General features: G+C 37.6%; 1 protein-coding gene across 3 annotated transcripts; it reads left to right on the forward strand.

The window, feature by feature from the left end:
* The first annotated feature begins 119 nt into the window (after positions 1–119).
* Positions 120–16505, forward strand: LOC110039635 (cyclin-dependent kinase 17-like). Of its 3 annotated transcripts, none has more exons than XM_089281658.1 (20): positions 120–674; positions 1201–1392; positions 5689–5792; positions 7295–7489; positions 8108–8164; positions 8383–8417; positions 8969–9048; positions 9801–9895; positions 10618–10680; positions 10999–11060; positions 11484–11545; positions 11929–11989; positions 12289–12348; positions 12506–12596; positions 12750–12813; positions 12890–12938; positions 13343–13385; positions 13894–13984; positions 14352–14429; positions 14794–16505. In XM_089281658.1, the coding sequence occupies exons 2-20, from the start codon at positions 1287–1289 to the stop codon at positions 14826–14828; spliced, it is 1431 nt and encodes a 476-aa protein (XP_089137784.1). In that variant the 5' UTR covers positions 120–674; positions 1201–1286; the 3' UTR covers positions 14829–16505. The 3 variants fall into 3 exon arrangements, with proteins under 3 accessions (XP_089137784.1, XP_089137786.1, XP_089137785.1); XM_089281660.1 differs by having other exon boundaries at positions 12750–12792; XM_089281659.1 differs by lacking the exon at positions 120–674 and adding an exon at positions 719–1116.
* Positions 16506–17195: the final 690 nt, after the last annotated feature.

Raw genomic sequence — 17195 nt, forward strand, 5'->3', positions numbered from 1 at the left:
GACAGGGTCGATTTCTGATTAGTTTCAAGCATTGCCTCAGAAACTGCAAAGAAAAAAAAGGAAACAAACTTGGTCACGTTTTTGATTCAGAGCCAAGAAGAACGGAAGGAGTTAGTTTCAGGGGCGCCAGACATGAATTGATGGTTCACTTAAGTGTAGCACGAAGTTCAATGCTTCTCTTCATTCTTTTTGTTGTTGTTGTTGTTTGTTTGTTTTTGCAGGAGTACGTGAAAAGAAAGCTTCTTGTTTCTTGAAATTGAGACAATGGACTAAATCCTAGCCATGTCACGCAATCTTTGACGAAACGTCGCGTCCGTAGCTCCACACCTCAACACCAGCCACTTTCTGTCTTTCAGGTTTTTCTTTTCTTTTCTTTTCTTTTCTTTTCTTTTTGTTTTTTTCAGCCGAACGCTGAAAACCTCAGTCATTGAAGTGTTTTAGCACCTAGTTATATGACGGCGCTTATATAGCGTAAACCTTCTACGTTTTTACGTGAAACATCTGGCCAATCAAAACGAACATGATCGCATGTTACTAAAAGGTGCTTAATCGCCTCACTCGGGTTGCATTGTGGGTAATTCAAAATGGCGATAACTGAGCGGGTCGATCGGCGAAGCGTTTCCCAAACATGAGCGATAAACAAAGGAATCAGCTCTTTTCTGCATCGTCCAAAGGTACGATTCTTTATCTTGGCTAATAGCTTTAGTGTGCCTTACTTTAATGCTTACGATCGACCTTTCGATTTTTGTTTGATTGGCGAGTCCGGGGCGGTGCTTCTAGAATTTCGCCCCAACGTTATTGTCAAAATTTTTCCTCGATAGCTAATCTGTTTTCTCCAAGTCCGTGGACAGGAAATAACATTTGCACACACCCAGATGTGTGTGGAGAAAGGGCAATTAACGTCACTTTCCTAACTCGCCATGGCGACTTATCCATCACAAGAAAAACGCTGCAGAAGCGACTTCCAAGATTCTGTTACATTTCTTCTTTAGTGCCATAAAATTATTAACCGTGCGATTAAATTGTGGACAAGTTCCCTCTAGAAAGCTGCAGTACCGTTGAAAATTGCTTTTGTGTCCAAGATTGCTGAGATTCAACGGATTAACTATCAGAGAAGTAGGAATTTCCGAGTCGCTGTGGACATTCGAATCATTAGTTTAGGTTGAGGTTCAAGTTCAAATTTTGCTTCGTAATTTGTAGGCGACCAAGTTGTCGAGTGAAGTGAAGTTGGGGCTGCTCTATGGCTTGAAGCTTTGTGCTGTTACCCAGGATCTAAAAAATCGGGGATGAAGAAAATTAAACGAGCTCTCTCATTGAAAGGCAAGGGAGTTGATGACACGCTTTCGGAGCTCGCCGAGCAAATGTCCCTCGATGTGAACGGCAAAGACAATGGTGAGTTGGTTTGTCATATTATATTATCGCTTACTTGCAAATCATGTGTAAGCTACAGATTAATCGATGTTTTTAGAAGTGTATCATACTGGCTAGTGGTTCAAATAACATTCACTTCTATTCATTAAAATTGTAGCTTTATTAGCCGTAGATAATTTTTTATTTGCAAATATTTGTAGCAAGTGACATTGAAGGTCGAAAAGCGTCGGTTGTAAGAGATCTGTTTGACGCTCGATTTCGATCAATATAACTTAAGCTTCACCTAAAACCCGTGTTATGTAAGACTTGTGCGGGTTTAAACGACACACAGATAAAGTGCATTTGTAGACTTGATCAACAAGTTTGATATTGGCGTGTACGTATGATACTGTGTTCAACAAGTGTAGGAAACTTCAAACTATATAATTTCTTATGTCTGATTGAAGCGTTGTTGTTTAATAACACGCAAGAGAATTGAAATTACTTCATGTTTATAGGATAGACGGTTGAGTAAACATAAAAGTGATTTGATTTTCCTTTACGCGATTGTTTTTCACAATATGTGTGCATTTATTGTAGATTTTATTCTGCCTTTCGTATAAAACACTTTCTTGCTCTCGTAACAGGAGCTACAAACACCTTCTGACAAAGGACGTCTATGATGTATTCCTCTCTGAGGAAGAATTCCGATTTTTTTTGTGGTATTAGCATAATTTTCTGTCAATATTTGCGGTACATTTAGCTAGTCGCAAAAATAATAAACAGATCACATTGGATCGGAGATGATGTTGGATTCTGTTCCTTGTACACAAAGGTTAAAGGTGTCGTTCGCTTGAACACAGAATACGTTTAAAAAAACACTGGTCAATGTACTTGTTGTAAAGCGAATAATTTGCAGTCGACTTCTTTGTCCCCCAAATATTTTCGTTGGATAAATTTAGAAGATTTCGGTTGTCAATACTAGTATTACATGTACTTCCATTTGCTTTTAGGAGCAATTAACAATGACATGGAATAAATTGCAGGCCCATAAAATATACTGTTTCTTTTGCAAAAAACTTCATCATTAACTTTGACGTCGAAGATATTAATAATGCATATTTGTGAAATAAGAAAAATAAGTTTGACTTAAATTTTATTTCTCCAGTGACTTTGGAAGATAAGATAAAAGATTTTCAAATTTGGTGTTTTTCTTCAAATCTGTTTTCTTTTTCAAATGAGATACTTGACATTTACAAGTATTAATATTGACAGTGCATTCCCAAAAAATAAATACATACATTTAAATAGACGATATACTTTGTTCTTTCTTTTACGTAAAATTTAACCTTTTATCTCTTTAAAGAATTTGTCAATAATTTTCTTTAAGTGTCAGTGTTTCTGGCATGGACTGTTGTTTGCTTTCCTTACAACTTTTTAGCAACTTTTTTTTCCTCACTGTAGAATTAACAAACAAATTGTATATATACTTTTAGCATTAACTTGCTTTGACACATCTGCATGCAACTGTACGTATTTAGCAGAATGTGAATGTAAAATGGCATTGACTTTGCAATAATGAATCGTGAAACAATTGTCTGGTCTCTCTAGACGAGAATCACCTCTCGTGACACTATTGTCTTCAAGGGATGGTTCTCATGTGAAGCCACTAATACAGTTGTAAGAGTGGAAATCAATGATAACATTATTGCCTTGATGTAAAGAAGATCAAAATTATTGTCAGTAACAATTGCAGTACTTTAAAATATAACGTAAAGATGTTTGAAAGACTAATCGTGCTAGTACATTAGGTAACATCACTAATATTGCACTAACGTTTAAATGTAAATGAAGCATTGTGTGCTTCTGTCATTTATATCAGATGTACAGTACATTGTAACCAATAAGCAAGATCTATTAATTTGCTTCTTTACTTAAGAGGTTTATCTGATGATGCCAAAGGAAAAAAGTACTTTACAAAAGAAAACAAATCTTGAAAAAAACAAGACTTAAGAGGTCAACCCTATGTAAAAACTCTTCAAATATTGACTAGTAATAGTTATCACTAAATCTGCCACCACTTTCTTTTATTTCTTTTGATCGAAAACAATAATATTGAACATTTGTGTATGAATTAGAAATTTAAACTATACCACTCATACTGTTCGAGTAACTTAGGCGTCTTACCATGAATATGATCCAAACAATCAACTAAGTTAACTAAACGGTAAACCAACACATTCTGTTTAACTCATTCTATCACATGATATTCTTTACATGATACTCTCGTGAGAGTATTTATAGCAGAGCATTTTACCATATCTCGTTAGAAAGGATGCAAAAAGTACTTTTAGAAGTACTCAAAAGTACTCTGGGAAAAATAGGTTGCCTTCATGGAAACTAATATTTCTTTTACAAAAATTTCACTCAATAGGACTTTATAGGGGAAAAAAGGTTAAAAATTATAGCGAAACAAAAAATTAAGTCAAACTACTCCGCTGTTCCAATTTGATGCTGAAACAAACCATTTGTCTTGAGATACGAGCAAATGTATCTCAAAAGCAGAATGGACATTGAGTTTGTTTTCCGAGGCATAAACAGAAGTATCGCATTACAGTCACCATATATGCAAATTAGAGTCAAGCTTTTTGACCTCAACGAAAATGCTGCAAAACATTCGCATATATATTTGGATCCCTGCAAAGTCACCCAGCCCACACATGAGTTCTACGCCACTAGGATTACTCAATACAAATAAGCGATCCAAATAAACGAGATGCCAAAGGTAAAACTGGTGATCGGAAGAGTATTCAGCTATTTGGTTGCAATATGAACCACACTGGCCTGGAATTTCTAGTATACTTCAGAATTTCTTACGATACCTTCTGAGTTGTTTTTCTCCCAAAATCCATCATCAGAATCTTTGAAATCATTTTCAATTTGTCCTAGATGAGAATCAAGGCCATTTCGAAGCGCATTTATTTGATCGCGCTAAAATCGTCATGCAGGCCATATTGTAATTGGAGTGTATATTTGACCTTGAAATGCTGCTCGAAGATGGCAAAACGTGAAATCGTGGTTACAAGAGCCTTGAAATGCTGCTAGAAGATGGCAAAACACAAACTCGTGGTTGCAAGAACCTTGAAATCAAGAATTTCATGTACCGACACCACCTAGGCTCAATTTCCAATCGTTTTGTGAGCCCGCGTTCCTTGCCCAACATTACCCATGACGACCGTGTGTGCCTAGTTTCATCAAATTGAGAACACTTCGTATACTACCAACACATTTCTTACTTTTTTGAAATTCCTTGTATGTATACACGTGGGGAATCCTAGGGTGTCCCCTCGGGTTTTGGCGTCTGGGCCAAAAACCTGCGGGGGCAATAACAATATAATAAAATCTTGGTCAGCATAACTGGATATAATTATGTGCATTATATACCACAGACTAGTCACAGTGTTAGGTGAATACAGAATTTATCCCCTGTCTTTTCACTCTCTCTCTCTGGTCAAAAATGATTGTCTCATGACTGATTGTTTTGTGCATCTTCATTAGAGCTGCTTTCAGCTGAGTGTTTCACATAATTTTACACATAGTGATTGGTTAGAAAAAATCATGCCACTCTCTTCCAATGAGAAGTTAAACCAAAACTAATCGTGACTCACTTGCACAAGTTATCCCACACTTCATTATCATGCTACACATATTGGAGACCAGTGGTTGGTTTACTGGATTCTCTGTGACCTTTGTGATTGGCCAAAGTGAATACAGTTTTCGTTGGTTTTGGTTTTTACTACACTCGACTGAGAACTGCTCTGACTATCATTTTATAAATTAGAACCCTGTAAATGTACCTGCATGAAAGGATATTCATTTAGTTCGTATCAATCTACAGTACCTACAGATACAGATACCAGACTAGTGATAGCCTGTCACAAATAGCAGCCCCACATTAGACACATGTCCAATTTTGAAATAACTTGACACGCAATTAGTCCCTGGATTTTACTTCACTTACACTGTAGTCTGATTGCTATTACTGGTACTCTCACTAACTCTGGACTGCACCATCTAGAAAAATGGCTTCATCTAGCTGAAATGCTTTGTTCAGTCCTGAAGTAATAGCAGCTTGCCCAGAATAGCTTTCTAGCTGCGAACTACTAAGGCTTGTAAAGGAAATTTTGTAATTAATAAAGTTATATTGTACTGTTACTGTTACTGTTACAGTCTTTACGTGTAACAGAACTTTAGATATTTGGCAATGTTCTTCCACGCCTTGTGTTCTATCAGTGAGATGTAAGCAATAACGACTAAAGATAATTTTCATTTGTTTAGGGTTTGATCACCAGAATGGGCCAATTAAAGATGAGTTTGAAGCAGGAGTAGAAACGGCAGACGAATTTCTCCAAGTTCCTATGAGAAAACCAAGGTCAAAATCAGTAAGTACTCATTTTCTCCTCTAAAATTATAAATATTAATTACATTATGCTACAAACAAAGTCATGTAGATATCTGCCATTTTAGGATAATATAGAATTATGTTTTTTCTTTTTTTAGTGTACTAAATAATTTCTCTCCTTGTGTTCATACATTTACATGTAACTTGTAAAAATCACTGACCAGTTGGGAAATGAACTCAATCTTTGCTAAAGATAGAACCCTGTGGATCCTGTAAACCCCAGTAATTGATATGAATTGTGTTTAATATTCTCCTAAGGCTTTATTTCTTATGAGAGAAGTAAATTAGCTGCCTGGTTAACTGGTCTCTGAGCTTCTTGTTGCTGGATGAAAAATTGTCTCCATTTGCCTGCCTGGTTTCAAATTATTTGTCCCAACTGACAGCATAATTTTTCCTTGAGAAATGAAATTTTATTTTGCAATTCTACAAACTATCCCTATCTAACCCCTAGAAGGTCATTGGAAAATCCAAGAGGGTAGGGTGGGGATCGCTAAAAGCCACGTGTTTTTAAAGGAAAGAGCATACATGTAAATTGCATGGAGCGTAAGGGATTTGGGGTGGGGTAGGGGGGAGGGGGGGGGGGGGTTCAAACCAAACAACAGTCCATCAAGGTTGCGGGATGGATATTTTCTGGAACAACATATTATGTTATGAAAAGATAGTAAATGTATTATTTTGTTCAATGCGCATTGTATAAATGTTTACTTCCAAAATGAGACTGATCTGCCCCAGGTAGGAGACAGGTGGAATCTGCAGGTGGATTGGAAAACAATGATTATCATAATAAAATAGTCATGATTTATCACAGGAAACTTGAAAGAGTGCAAAATTTTAATCATGACAGTAGTGTAGATTGTCTGGAAAGCCAACCAAGTATATCCATAATTAGTGTTCTAAATTTCAAGATACTAAGAACTTGAAGGTACCTTAAATTTACAGAATTTCATGTTCTGTTCTAATTAATTTTGTTAGTAATAAACTTTTATTTATAATAATTTTATGTATTTTGGTACACCAATTAAAAACTTAAATCAGGTCTACGGTGAAGAAAATACTCAAAATAAGAGTAATTCAGCAACTTCTTTGGAGGCTGTACATGTATTAACTTAGTTTGTGTTTTGATATGTGGCTTGCTCATTAAAAAAAGATAGTGAATTTCCAGTTACTGCCTTTTCCTTCATATGGTATTTGCATGCCAGTAGATGGATGATAAGATAAATTTTAAGAAGTTAACGGTAATTCACAGAAACACTCTTAACATCTGTAACTGAGCAACTGATATAAAGTTATGTTTAATTAATTTGGTAACTGTCTCAGTCTATTTTATGCAACTTATTATACACCTGCTGCAAACATTTTATACCAGAATTTCTTCAGCGTGTTTATTGATGACTTAATTTGTAGACCTGTACAGATCAAGGCTAGGTTTAAGCATTGAAAGAATTTGTCTTGTTTTACTTTCTTTCTTTTTTTCCATTTTAGACTGTCTCCGCACCAACAAACTCCAGCAAACGCCTTTCATTACCCGTTCTTCACTATGGGACATCACTGAATGACATCTCCATGAGAAAGAGTCCAGCCCACAGAACAAGAAGTTCAACGGAGTTTGGCTCATCAAAGAGTTCTCCGTATGGTAGTGAGCAGCACCTCAGTCGCCGAAGTAGGAGAATGTCTCTTGTAAGTCTTCAATGTGACAATAACAACACGTTGTGTTTGACTGAAGCTGTTTCTACTTTGTTTAAAGGTGATGTTACTCACAAAAAATGCAACACTGTTGCATTAAAAGTCTAGATCATTTAACATTGCGCACGGGGCAACCAGCTTTTAACACAACTTTTTGTTGTGACAACATGTTGCAGGGTTTTTAGAGTGATTCAAAAACCTGCAACATTGTTGCCCAAATTTGCAAGTTGTGTACATGTATAGAAATCGTCCTGTGGAACATACTGTTGCTGATCTTTGCGACGACAAAGTTGCAATAAAAGTCGTCTCAAGTAACGTGGACTAAAAATCGGCTTTAAAAATTGGCTAATGCAACATCACCTTTACATGTACATGTATTTAGTACATTTCTGGTTTGACATGATCCTCATTCAGTTGATTCCATGCATTATCGTCCTGTTATTTACTCTTTCAAGACCAATGTTGTACAGCTGTATCTCAAAGAAAAGGCATTTATTGAATAACTCTCATCTACATCTTAAGATTGGCGATGTAATTCTGTAATTCATGGAATGGTTAGGCTTATTTGCTACCAACATGTGGCTAAATAGAATGCATTATATGTTTCCACAGTCTGAACTTGGTTATGGAAAAATGGAAACATACGTCAAGTTGGACAAATTGGGAGAGGTAAGTAATAACAGTTAATAACTGGTTTTGCAATTTTAGTGAATGGATTTTCAAATGTTCTGTTATCCACTGACTAAGACCTTATGAATCATTGTAAATATTAATTCATGTTGAATTACTTTACTTTAACTAATGAGCATACATGTGCTTATAATAGTACTGTACATGTAAGTAAAGTATTGTGGAATATCAATGAGTTGTTTTACCTTGATTCCTAGGGTACATATGCAACTGTATTCAAAGGGAAAAGCAAGTAAGTTTAAGACAAAATGTTTTTCTAAAATAAATTAAAGTAACTGTTCACTGATATGAGTGTAGACAATTTATGAGCCAGCGAGCCAGCGAGTCAAGTGTGCGAGCCTTGCAAACTGGGATTGTAACCATGATAAAAGGGCTAATCCACAAGCTAATCAAGCTAAACTTACATGTAGCCCGAGGGCCAGAGTGCTAGTTGGGCTAATAGGAGTGTTAAATAGGTGAAATGGCAAGCAAGCCACACAAGCCATGCAAGCCAGTGATCCCTACTGTCTCTAAGGCTAACCACTAGTCAGCAAAATAGCTGTGGGGTTGGGGAGCTATTGAGGCTAACCAGGTGCTATCCAGACTGCAATGTTTAGGCTAACTAGCCCTTGCATGTTGGCTCGCAAAATGTCGCACTCTTATGTCTTCAAGAGTACTTTACATGTATATTATAGATGAGGGGAGGGGATTTTCCTTTCCCATGATGCTCTGATTTTTATTCATGCTGGTTAATACATGTACAGAGTTTTAGAGTTAACAAAAAATGGCCATTTTCCTTTCCAGGCTTACAGACAATTTAGTTGCATTAAAAGAAATAAGGCTGGAACACGAGGAAGGTGCTCCTTGTACAGCTATAAGAGAAGGTGAGAGATGTCAATTTTGATATGACCTTTGCATGCAATTACAACAATGTTTACTTAGTAATACCTACTTTTTTTACCACATGAATGTATGGCTCAGTACATTTAGCTTTTATTTAAAATGGTCATACACAAGCGTTTCATCCACAGTAACAGTTACTGCATGAAAGTACTGCTCAATAGCCTTCATTTGAATGGTCACACGCTAGGGTTTCATGCACAGAGTTCAATGATTTAGAACCACCTTGTACTGCATAATACACAGTAACACCTGAAAGTACTGCTCGATAGCTTTCATTTGAATAGTCACACACTAGGGTTTCATCCACAGACTTAAAAGTCAAAACCACCTTGTACAGCATAATAAACAGTACCACATGAAAGTACTGCTCAATAGCTTTCATTTGAATGGTCACACACTGGGGTTTCATGCACAGACTTAAAAGTTGAGTCAGAACTACTTTGTACAGTACAATAAACAGTACAACATGATTTCAAGCACTGCTCAATAGGTTCCATTTGAATGGTCTCACACAAGAGTTTCAACCACAGACTTAACAGCTAGAATCGCCTTGTACAGTACACATATAATAAACAGTACAGTGCCACATGATAGAACTGCTCAGTAGCTTTCATTTGAAGGTCACACATGAGGATTTCATCCACAGACTTAAAAGTTATAACCTCATTACACGAACTGTGTTGGCAGCATTAAATCAAAATTTCCTGGGTTAACCAACATTTTCTTCTTTCAGTTTCTCTTTTGAAAGATTTGAAGCATGCAAATATCGTCACTCTCCATGATATTGTTCACACGCCTAAGTCTCTGACGCTAGTTTTTGAATATCTGGTAAGTGCTAGCTGGTAGACTGTAAATTAGCAAGTGAACATTTAGTAATTTGCATGCAGGATGCATGCTTGTGTTCATGTTACATTGTGCTAAAAAGATGTCATGCTGCAATTGCCTTTGTAAAAATGTGGTTGAAATGGCACAGATAATCAGGGACCTATATATTGGACCATAGTATGTATTTGAGTACGAAAAAGATTTTCGAATTTCAAACTAGTAGAGCCCTTGCTCTTGGTTTTCGGTATCTAGAGAGTGTACACTGTAGCTTATGGTCTCACATGATAATGTGGAGCCTGCAAACTATAATCGGAAAGTCGTACTCAATCTGGTACTCATACTAAAATCGTAAGTCCCTTAATGATGTAAGCTGCAGGTACAATGCAGAAGTTGGAACTTGTTAGGGCACATGCTCAGGAAAGCTCTAGGGTGTTAATTGACTGTTTCACAGCATTGGTGTGGACACCTGACATGTGATGGGCAAGGGGGAAACCAAATATCACTTGGAGAAGGACTGTTGAGAAAGAAAGAAACAGGGCAGGGTGGGAGAGTTGGAATGTAACCAAGTGGCAATGTGGAACAGATTGTTGGTTTGAGAACATTACAACGTTATATGTGTACTGGTGCGATGAGAGATGATGATGATGATGATGATGATGACGATTAAAAGTTAAACGTTCTTTTGATTGTGTGGTATACATTTTTTTGCTTTGTTCTGTTATCAGGAAAAAGATCTCAAACAATACATGGATGATTGTGGAGGCATAATGAGTATGACCAATGTCAGAGTAAGTGAAAGCTCTTTCCTATGTACATACAACCTCCATCACTAACAACCACTAGTTAAACTTAATCGAGTATTCGCAAGAATGACCAGTAGTTCATTATTTTCTTATTTTCTTATTAGTTTATAGTAGATTGTTTACATTTGCTCATCACAAGCATGAAAACTCTGTAGTGAGTTTAAACAACTATCAGTGTAATTAAACATAAATGATAATGGATAACAATAATAATTATTATAACTATAATTAAATATTATAAATAATAATTATAATGATAGTTATTTCTTTATTATCAATTAACCATTGCCATTTTTTTTGCAGATATTCTTGTTCCAGTTGTTAAGAGGACTTAATTACTGTCACAGCAGAAAAGTTCTCCATAGGTAATAATGTAACATTTCGCTTTAGCTGTTGCTTCTCAGGTGTTAAATGGAAATTACTATATTGTTAAACTCTGTGTCAAAATTCCTATTCACTCCAGACGAAAGGTTTCTAAGGCAAGACGTTGATGTCAAAACACTGTCTAGAAAGTCAATGAATGTTATAAAGAAGGCTGACCCACTCAACAACTTCAAAATATACTATAGTACAGAGTGTAGGGAAATGAAATAATTTTTCCCTGAAGTAACACATTTCCAAATCACCACCCGTACAGACAGACAGACAGACCAACAGACGGACCAACAGACAGACAGACAGACAGACCAAGAGATAGACAGACAGACAGACCAACAGACAAACAGACACTTGAATTGACATACCTATTCAGTGATACTAATCCAAATAACTGTTTTTCTTTTTTGTAGAGATCTCAAACCACAGAATCTTTTAATAAATGATAAAGGAGAGTTAAAACTGGCAGACTTTGGTGAGTGTGATTATCACAAGCACTAGTCATTAAATTAACAAAGAAAGTTTATTACCTTCAACCACACTCAGGGAGACAATGCGGATCATCGGTTGGTTGTATTGGACTCCAGACTCGGTTAATAATATTATTATCTATCATCATAGGCCTGCATTGTGTGCAGAGAGCTAGATTGTGTTTTGTTTGGACTGGACAAGGCACTTTCTTCTCACTGTACCTTTCTCCAGAGCAACACTCCTAATCATTTAAATGCGACTAAGACTTAATCGGGTAGACAACCCTGCTGTGGACAGAGTTGAGTTCCCAGTACTTATCATGTTATCAGAATTCATTAAAGGTGCTTCATTCCTCAACATTATGTACTTCTCCTTTCTGTTTTTCAGGACTTGCAAGAGCGAAGTCTGTGCCCACTAAAACATATTCTAATGAAGTTGTGACGTTATGGTATGTCCTTGAAATTTATACGTTTCCAGTTGTACAACAGATTACTGTACTACATTTTAGCCACAGTAACACAGAGCTTGGCACATCTTGAACTGCACACAAATTACGACATGGATCTAGAAGTGTGCATGTCTGAGTGACTTATAGATCCTTTTACCATGTAGTTGTAAACAACTAGCTAAGGCGTCTGTCATTGTGCGTTAATTTTTGGGTAAACAGTTCTGATGCTATTATTAGTAGTGGCTCATACATGGTGCTTTTCATTGCATTCATTCAAATTGTATGATTTTGATTTGCAGGTATAGACCACCAGATGTGTTACTGGGATCAACGGAGTATTCCACTCAAATCGACATGTGGTAAGAATCCTTGGAAAAATAAACTCCCAAACTGTGACTTCTTGATAAGAGCAATTTATTATATGTAGCTGATTTTAAGCAATGTTTTAATTTTGATCTTAACCTTAAATCACAAAGCTTCTTCCTGCACGAAATTACATCATTTCTCTCTGTGTAGGGGTGTAGGATGTATATTCTTTGAGATGGCGACAGGCAGACCGTTCTTTCCTGGCTCGACTGTGGAAGATCAACTTCATTTAATTTTCAAGGTGAGGAAAGCTCGATTCAAACCGAAGTGATTTGCGAGTCACGCTAACGTGACAACTCGCGTGTGTTCCGACCATATTTTGATTGGTTACTTAGAAACAGAAGCCATCATAGATTGACTGCACAAGTTTGATGTCCACATTTTTTTTTTTCAGACTCTTGGAACTCCAACTGAAGATACGTGGCCGGGAATCACAAGTAATGAAATTTTTCTCTCGGGTAAATACTTCCATTATTCTGTTTTTGTCAGAAGCTCGCCTATGTGGCTTATTTTTGTATTTTGTTGCCTTTGCAGGAAGGTTTCCATATTATCCAAAGGAGCATCTTATAAATCACTCGCCAAGGTACAGTCTATGCATTGCAGAACTTTTTTCCTCCAGTAATAACTTTTGAAAACAATGATATGCTTGCTTTCGTTGTACCACCTTTGACCAGCGTTGTGACTGGTTAATAAAAACATGTGTAGCGTCCTCTAACCAATCACAGCAAAGATCAAAATAAGTCTAATGTGGTTCACGTGACTTTTCCCGCACTTTTTCCAGCTTTTGCCACCGGCTGCACCCTTGAATCGTCACTTCACGCTATATGTTTTCCCGCGCTTCTCTCAGGCTACACGTTTTCCCACGCTTTGTACCGGCGGTGGCTTGTCTTCCCGGAGATCAACTACAGCACTTACATGTACTGTAGAATATTTTGACAAACTAAAGGGATGACTTCTTATTGCTTGATATTCTTTCATCTTTTTTAGACTCGATAATTCAGGGCTAGACTTGCTTGAAAGATTTGTTGAGGTGAGTGGACGGAGGAATTAATTCTATTTCTTTCATAGCAACTTGATCCTGTCACGATTTGGTTGATCAGGCGTTCACCGAATGTGGTTACAGCGAATCCTAGAGATAATACTGTAAATCCTCTAATTAGCGCCTCCCCACGAATGAGCGCCCCTCCTATCGGCCAAAGTTTGAAATAAGCCCCCCCCCTCTCGAGTAAGCGTTCCCCCCCCCTACCCCGTTTTATGACTGAACGAGTACTGAGAACAAAAGATGAATAGTATTGGATGTGTTTGATCACTCTCGTCCAGTTTTTTTTTTTTTTTTTTATACAATCATTGGCCACGATGGGAAAAATTTAATAAGCGTCCCTCTTCAATTAAGCGCCTCCCTCGAATAAGCGCCCCTTGTCTTCTCCTAAATTTGAAATAAGCGCCCGGGCGTTAATTCGAGGATTTGCCGCGTGTTCTTTGCGGGACTGTGGGTTTCCGTCTTAATACTTACTCGTGTGAACTTCTTTTCGTTCTAGTTTGTTGTAAAGAACAGAATATCAGCTTCGGATGCTATGAGGCACGATTACTTCTCCTGTCTGGGCAAAAACATTCGAGAATTAAAGAATAGTAAGTGAGCTGATGAATTTAGTATTCGTCTCAGGATAGCGAATCTGTGTGCAGCTTTTGAATGCTCGTTCTACATTTCTTTACATATCTGTGTTTTTATGGGGTGAATTTCCAAATGCGCTTTTATTGATATGTAAAAAATGAACGACGTCAGCAAACACCACTCGAAAAGATAACTAAGCATTTTTTTTCGGGGGGGGGGGGAGGGTGGTGGGTATCTGGATAGGCACTTATTACGTACAAAGGGCTTTGTAGACTCTTGTTTCTCCATCTGCCCAGTTGGTTTAACCTTTTGTTTTTTGGGGCTCAACATTACTGGCTACAAAAATGCGAGCTAACAATTGGTATTATGTTGGTTTTCTTTCAGTCGAGTCGATCTTTAACATAGAAGAGATACGATTGACCAAGGATCCTGGATACAGACCTGTTGGGAGAACGGGTCTAGGTAAGAGCTGACAGGAATGGGGCAGATAGCTTTCATTGACTTGTCACAGTTGAGGTTGAAACGTTGAAATGGCCTCAATACCATATGAAAGTACTGCTCAATAGCTTTCATTTGAATGGTCACACACTAAGATTTCATCCACAGACTTAAAAGTTAGAACCACCTTTTACCGTATAATAAACAGTACCACATGGAAGTACTGCTCAATAGCTTTCATTTGAATGATCACACACTAAGGGTTTGATCTATACCTTAGCAAAGTTGTAATCTTTACTCATTGTCAGACTAAATGGAATTCCACTCCGTCAACCATAATAAAACAAATTAAGTTGCATGGCCTAACAATTGTGTTTTCCTGCCACAGGTCCGGGTCGACGGCGGCAAAGTATGCTGTTCTAGGTCCCATTACTTATCGTCCACGGAGGGGCGTATATATTCGCGTGGAGTCTGGTACTTTCAGTGAATCGTCGGGGCTGGTTACCTCTGAATCCTACGTAGTCATGGCGACGGACTTGGAAAAAAAATATCTGCATTTTTTTTCCAACTAGTTGTGGATTTTAATTAATTTTATATGAAAAAAGAAAAATTCTTATCAAGTATAAATATTCTGTTTTGTTAGTCGTAGATATCGGCGGAGAAACGGCCTTTTTTAATTTATGGATAAAGAGAGTATTTTAGACAGAAAGACGGGACGTGATACTGGTTTGAACACGCAACGTTTTAATCGCGTAACGTTTTGGCTTTTTAGATTTAGGGAGTTATGAAATAGATAGTTTGTCGCTTTCACTTTTTTGCCTCAAGAAACAGACCTTGCCTTGGGTTTCAAAATCAGTAAATGTCAGATGAAAAGATCATCGGCAGTGCGTGGTCAAACGAGCTGTGAGTACTCAACAGTCCAATTAGAACTCTTTTCCACTTAACCCAGAAGGGGTGGGCTTACTCGGGTATAATAGTGACCGTGAGGTGCGAATGAGGCCAAATCGTCAGACCCAAAACCAGTCCCCCAAAGTGTCGAACGCCTAATAACGTCCTTTTCAAAATCACCCAAAAAAGGATCACTGAAAACCTCACCCATAAAAAGTGCTATAAAGCCAAATTTTAACCCACCCAACCCCCACCTAAAAAAAAAAAAGAGGAAATGGAAAGCTCTTTGCACATCCCTGCCACTATTACACCTGACTACCCCTCCTGGGGCACTAAATCGTATGAGCGTAGTAGGAGGGTAACGGGAGTGCGAGAGTTTATCGCGTTGTAGGGAATAATTATTCGACTTCAATCGTGCGCCCACCTACTCTCTTTTTGTGCGCGTCGCGCAAGCTGGTGAAGGAAGAATCCGTGACAAGCGTAAAGAGTGAATGTCACGCGATTTGGTTGGACTGCGATGCGAGTCAGGCGCTCAAAAAAAGGCGGTGCTTTTCTCAGGAAAGTATGTCACCACGTTAGGCTTTTGTGAAATTCTTTGCAAAGGAAGCTGCAAACTACAGTTTTATTAGGGTAGACGCAATTCGTAACTGTTCGTGTTGCAATCTTTCAGAATTATCAAATCGACAACTTGACCCTTTCATCACATCATTGATTAATAGCTTACTTCTCATTAGTTTCCCATATTAGATTCAAATGATCTGTTCATAAGAAGAAAGGATCTGATCATGTTAAAGAAGTCGTAACTCAGAGCTTAATTCTCCCAACTAGAGTAACACAAAAGTTTACAGAGCGCGACAGATAATTTATTAGTTGATGGCGTGAGTAAATGGGTTAAAGTGCCTGATTCTCAAAGACCAAATGTAGAAAATTACAATGTAGAATTGATGTAAAAAGTTTTGTTTGGAAATTCTTAATGGTAGGGTTTCTTGCCTGGCTCGTTAGTAGTAGAAATAAAGGAGCAGCAGATAAATGAACTCGTTTTAAAATAAATTTGTAATTCATTTTATTCACTTTTAGAAAGCACCGTAGATGAATAGAATTTTCCGCAAAAAGAGGAATCGCTCGTAATTCGCAAACTTTACAAATGATGACATGTAAAGCACAATGAATAACCATCACAAGTCAATAAATACAATAACACAAGTCAGTAAATATGGATATTGTTTTGTTTGAAGTAAAATACACACAGTATTTACTTGGTACAAAAAATATTTACTAGGTCCACGGACAAATGTGAGTTGGTGCGAAATACTTGAAATTTCTTCTTTAAGATTCGTTGCATTTTCTTCGCAAAAGCTTCCTGAAAGTCCCGCCCCCCTTTAATTTTCTACCGCCGCCTACTTAACGGCGAGAAATTCTGTCAGTCGTCCATCATGTCTCCCCCCCTATCCATCCAACTTCTTCGCTCGCTTTCACTTCGCAACCAAAACAGTAAACAAAGGAGTCTGTTACTGAACCTTTTTCTCTCGTACGAACCAGGTCAAGAATTCACATACAGGCTCCGTTAATTCTGTAAGAGATGCATCTGGCGAACGGGAAAAAACGTTCTACTGTAATAAGGTTAACATCAGACTATCTAAGTTAGCTCCCTTACCTCCTAACAACAGAGACCTTTTTGTTTCGCCAAAGAAACCAGGCAATATCTTACTTGCATGTAGTTTACATTTTGAACCAAGCCAGCTTACATACATCTGTTTGCCACAAAAAGGAGGAACAGGTTTACGCTGTTCGTCAGCCTCTTGAATGTCCTGGCCAACATTTTATTCAGCAGTTAACACAGCAGTTAAAATCCCCAGATCGTTTGCTTGCGAATACAGCTGACTTTTTCGTTCTCAGTTTCTC

The sequence above is a fragment of the Orbicella faveolata genome, unplaced genomic scaffold, assembly GCF_042242905.1.
Source record: "Orbicella faveolata isolate gen_17 unplaced genomic scaffold, um_ofav_v1 contig_48, whole genome shotgun sequence".
Taxonomy (NCBI): domain Eukaryota; kingdom Metazoa; phylum Cnidaria; class Anthozoa; order Scleractinia; family Merulinidae; genus Orbicella; species Orbicella faveolata.

Coding starts and splice junctions, on each gene's coding strand:
- LOC110039635 (XM_089281658.1), top strand. CDS start 1,287: ATGAAGAAAATTAAACGAGCTCTCTCATTGAAAGGCAAGGGAGTTGAT. Junction 8,418..8,968: donor GTATTCAAAGGGAAAAGCAA/GTAAGTTTAAGA, acceptor TTTCCTTTCCAG/GCTTACAGACAATTTAGTTG. Junction 11,990..12,288: donor AATGAAGTTGTGACGTTATG/GTATGTCCTTGA, acceptor TTTGATTTGCAG/GTATAGACCACCAGATGTGT.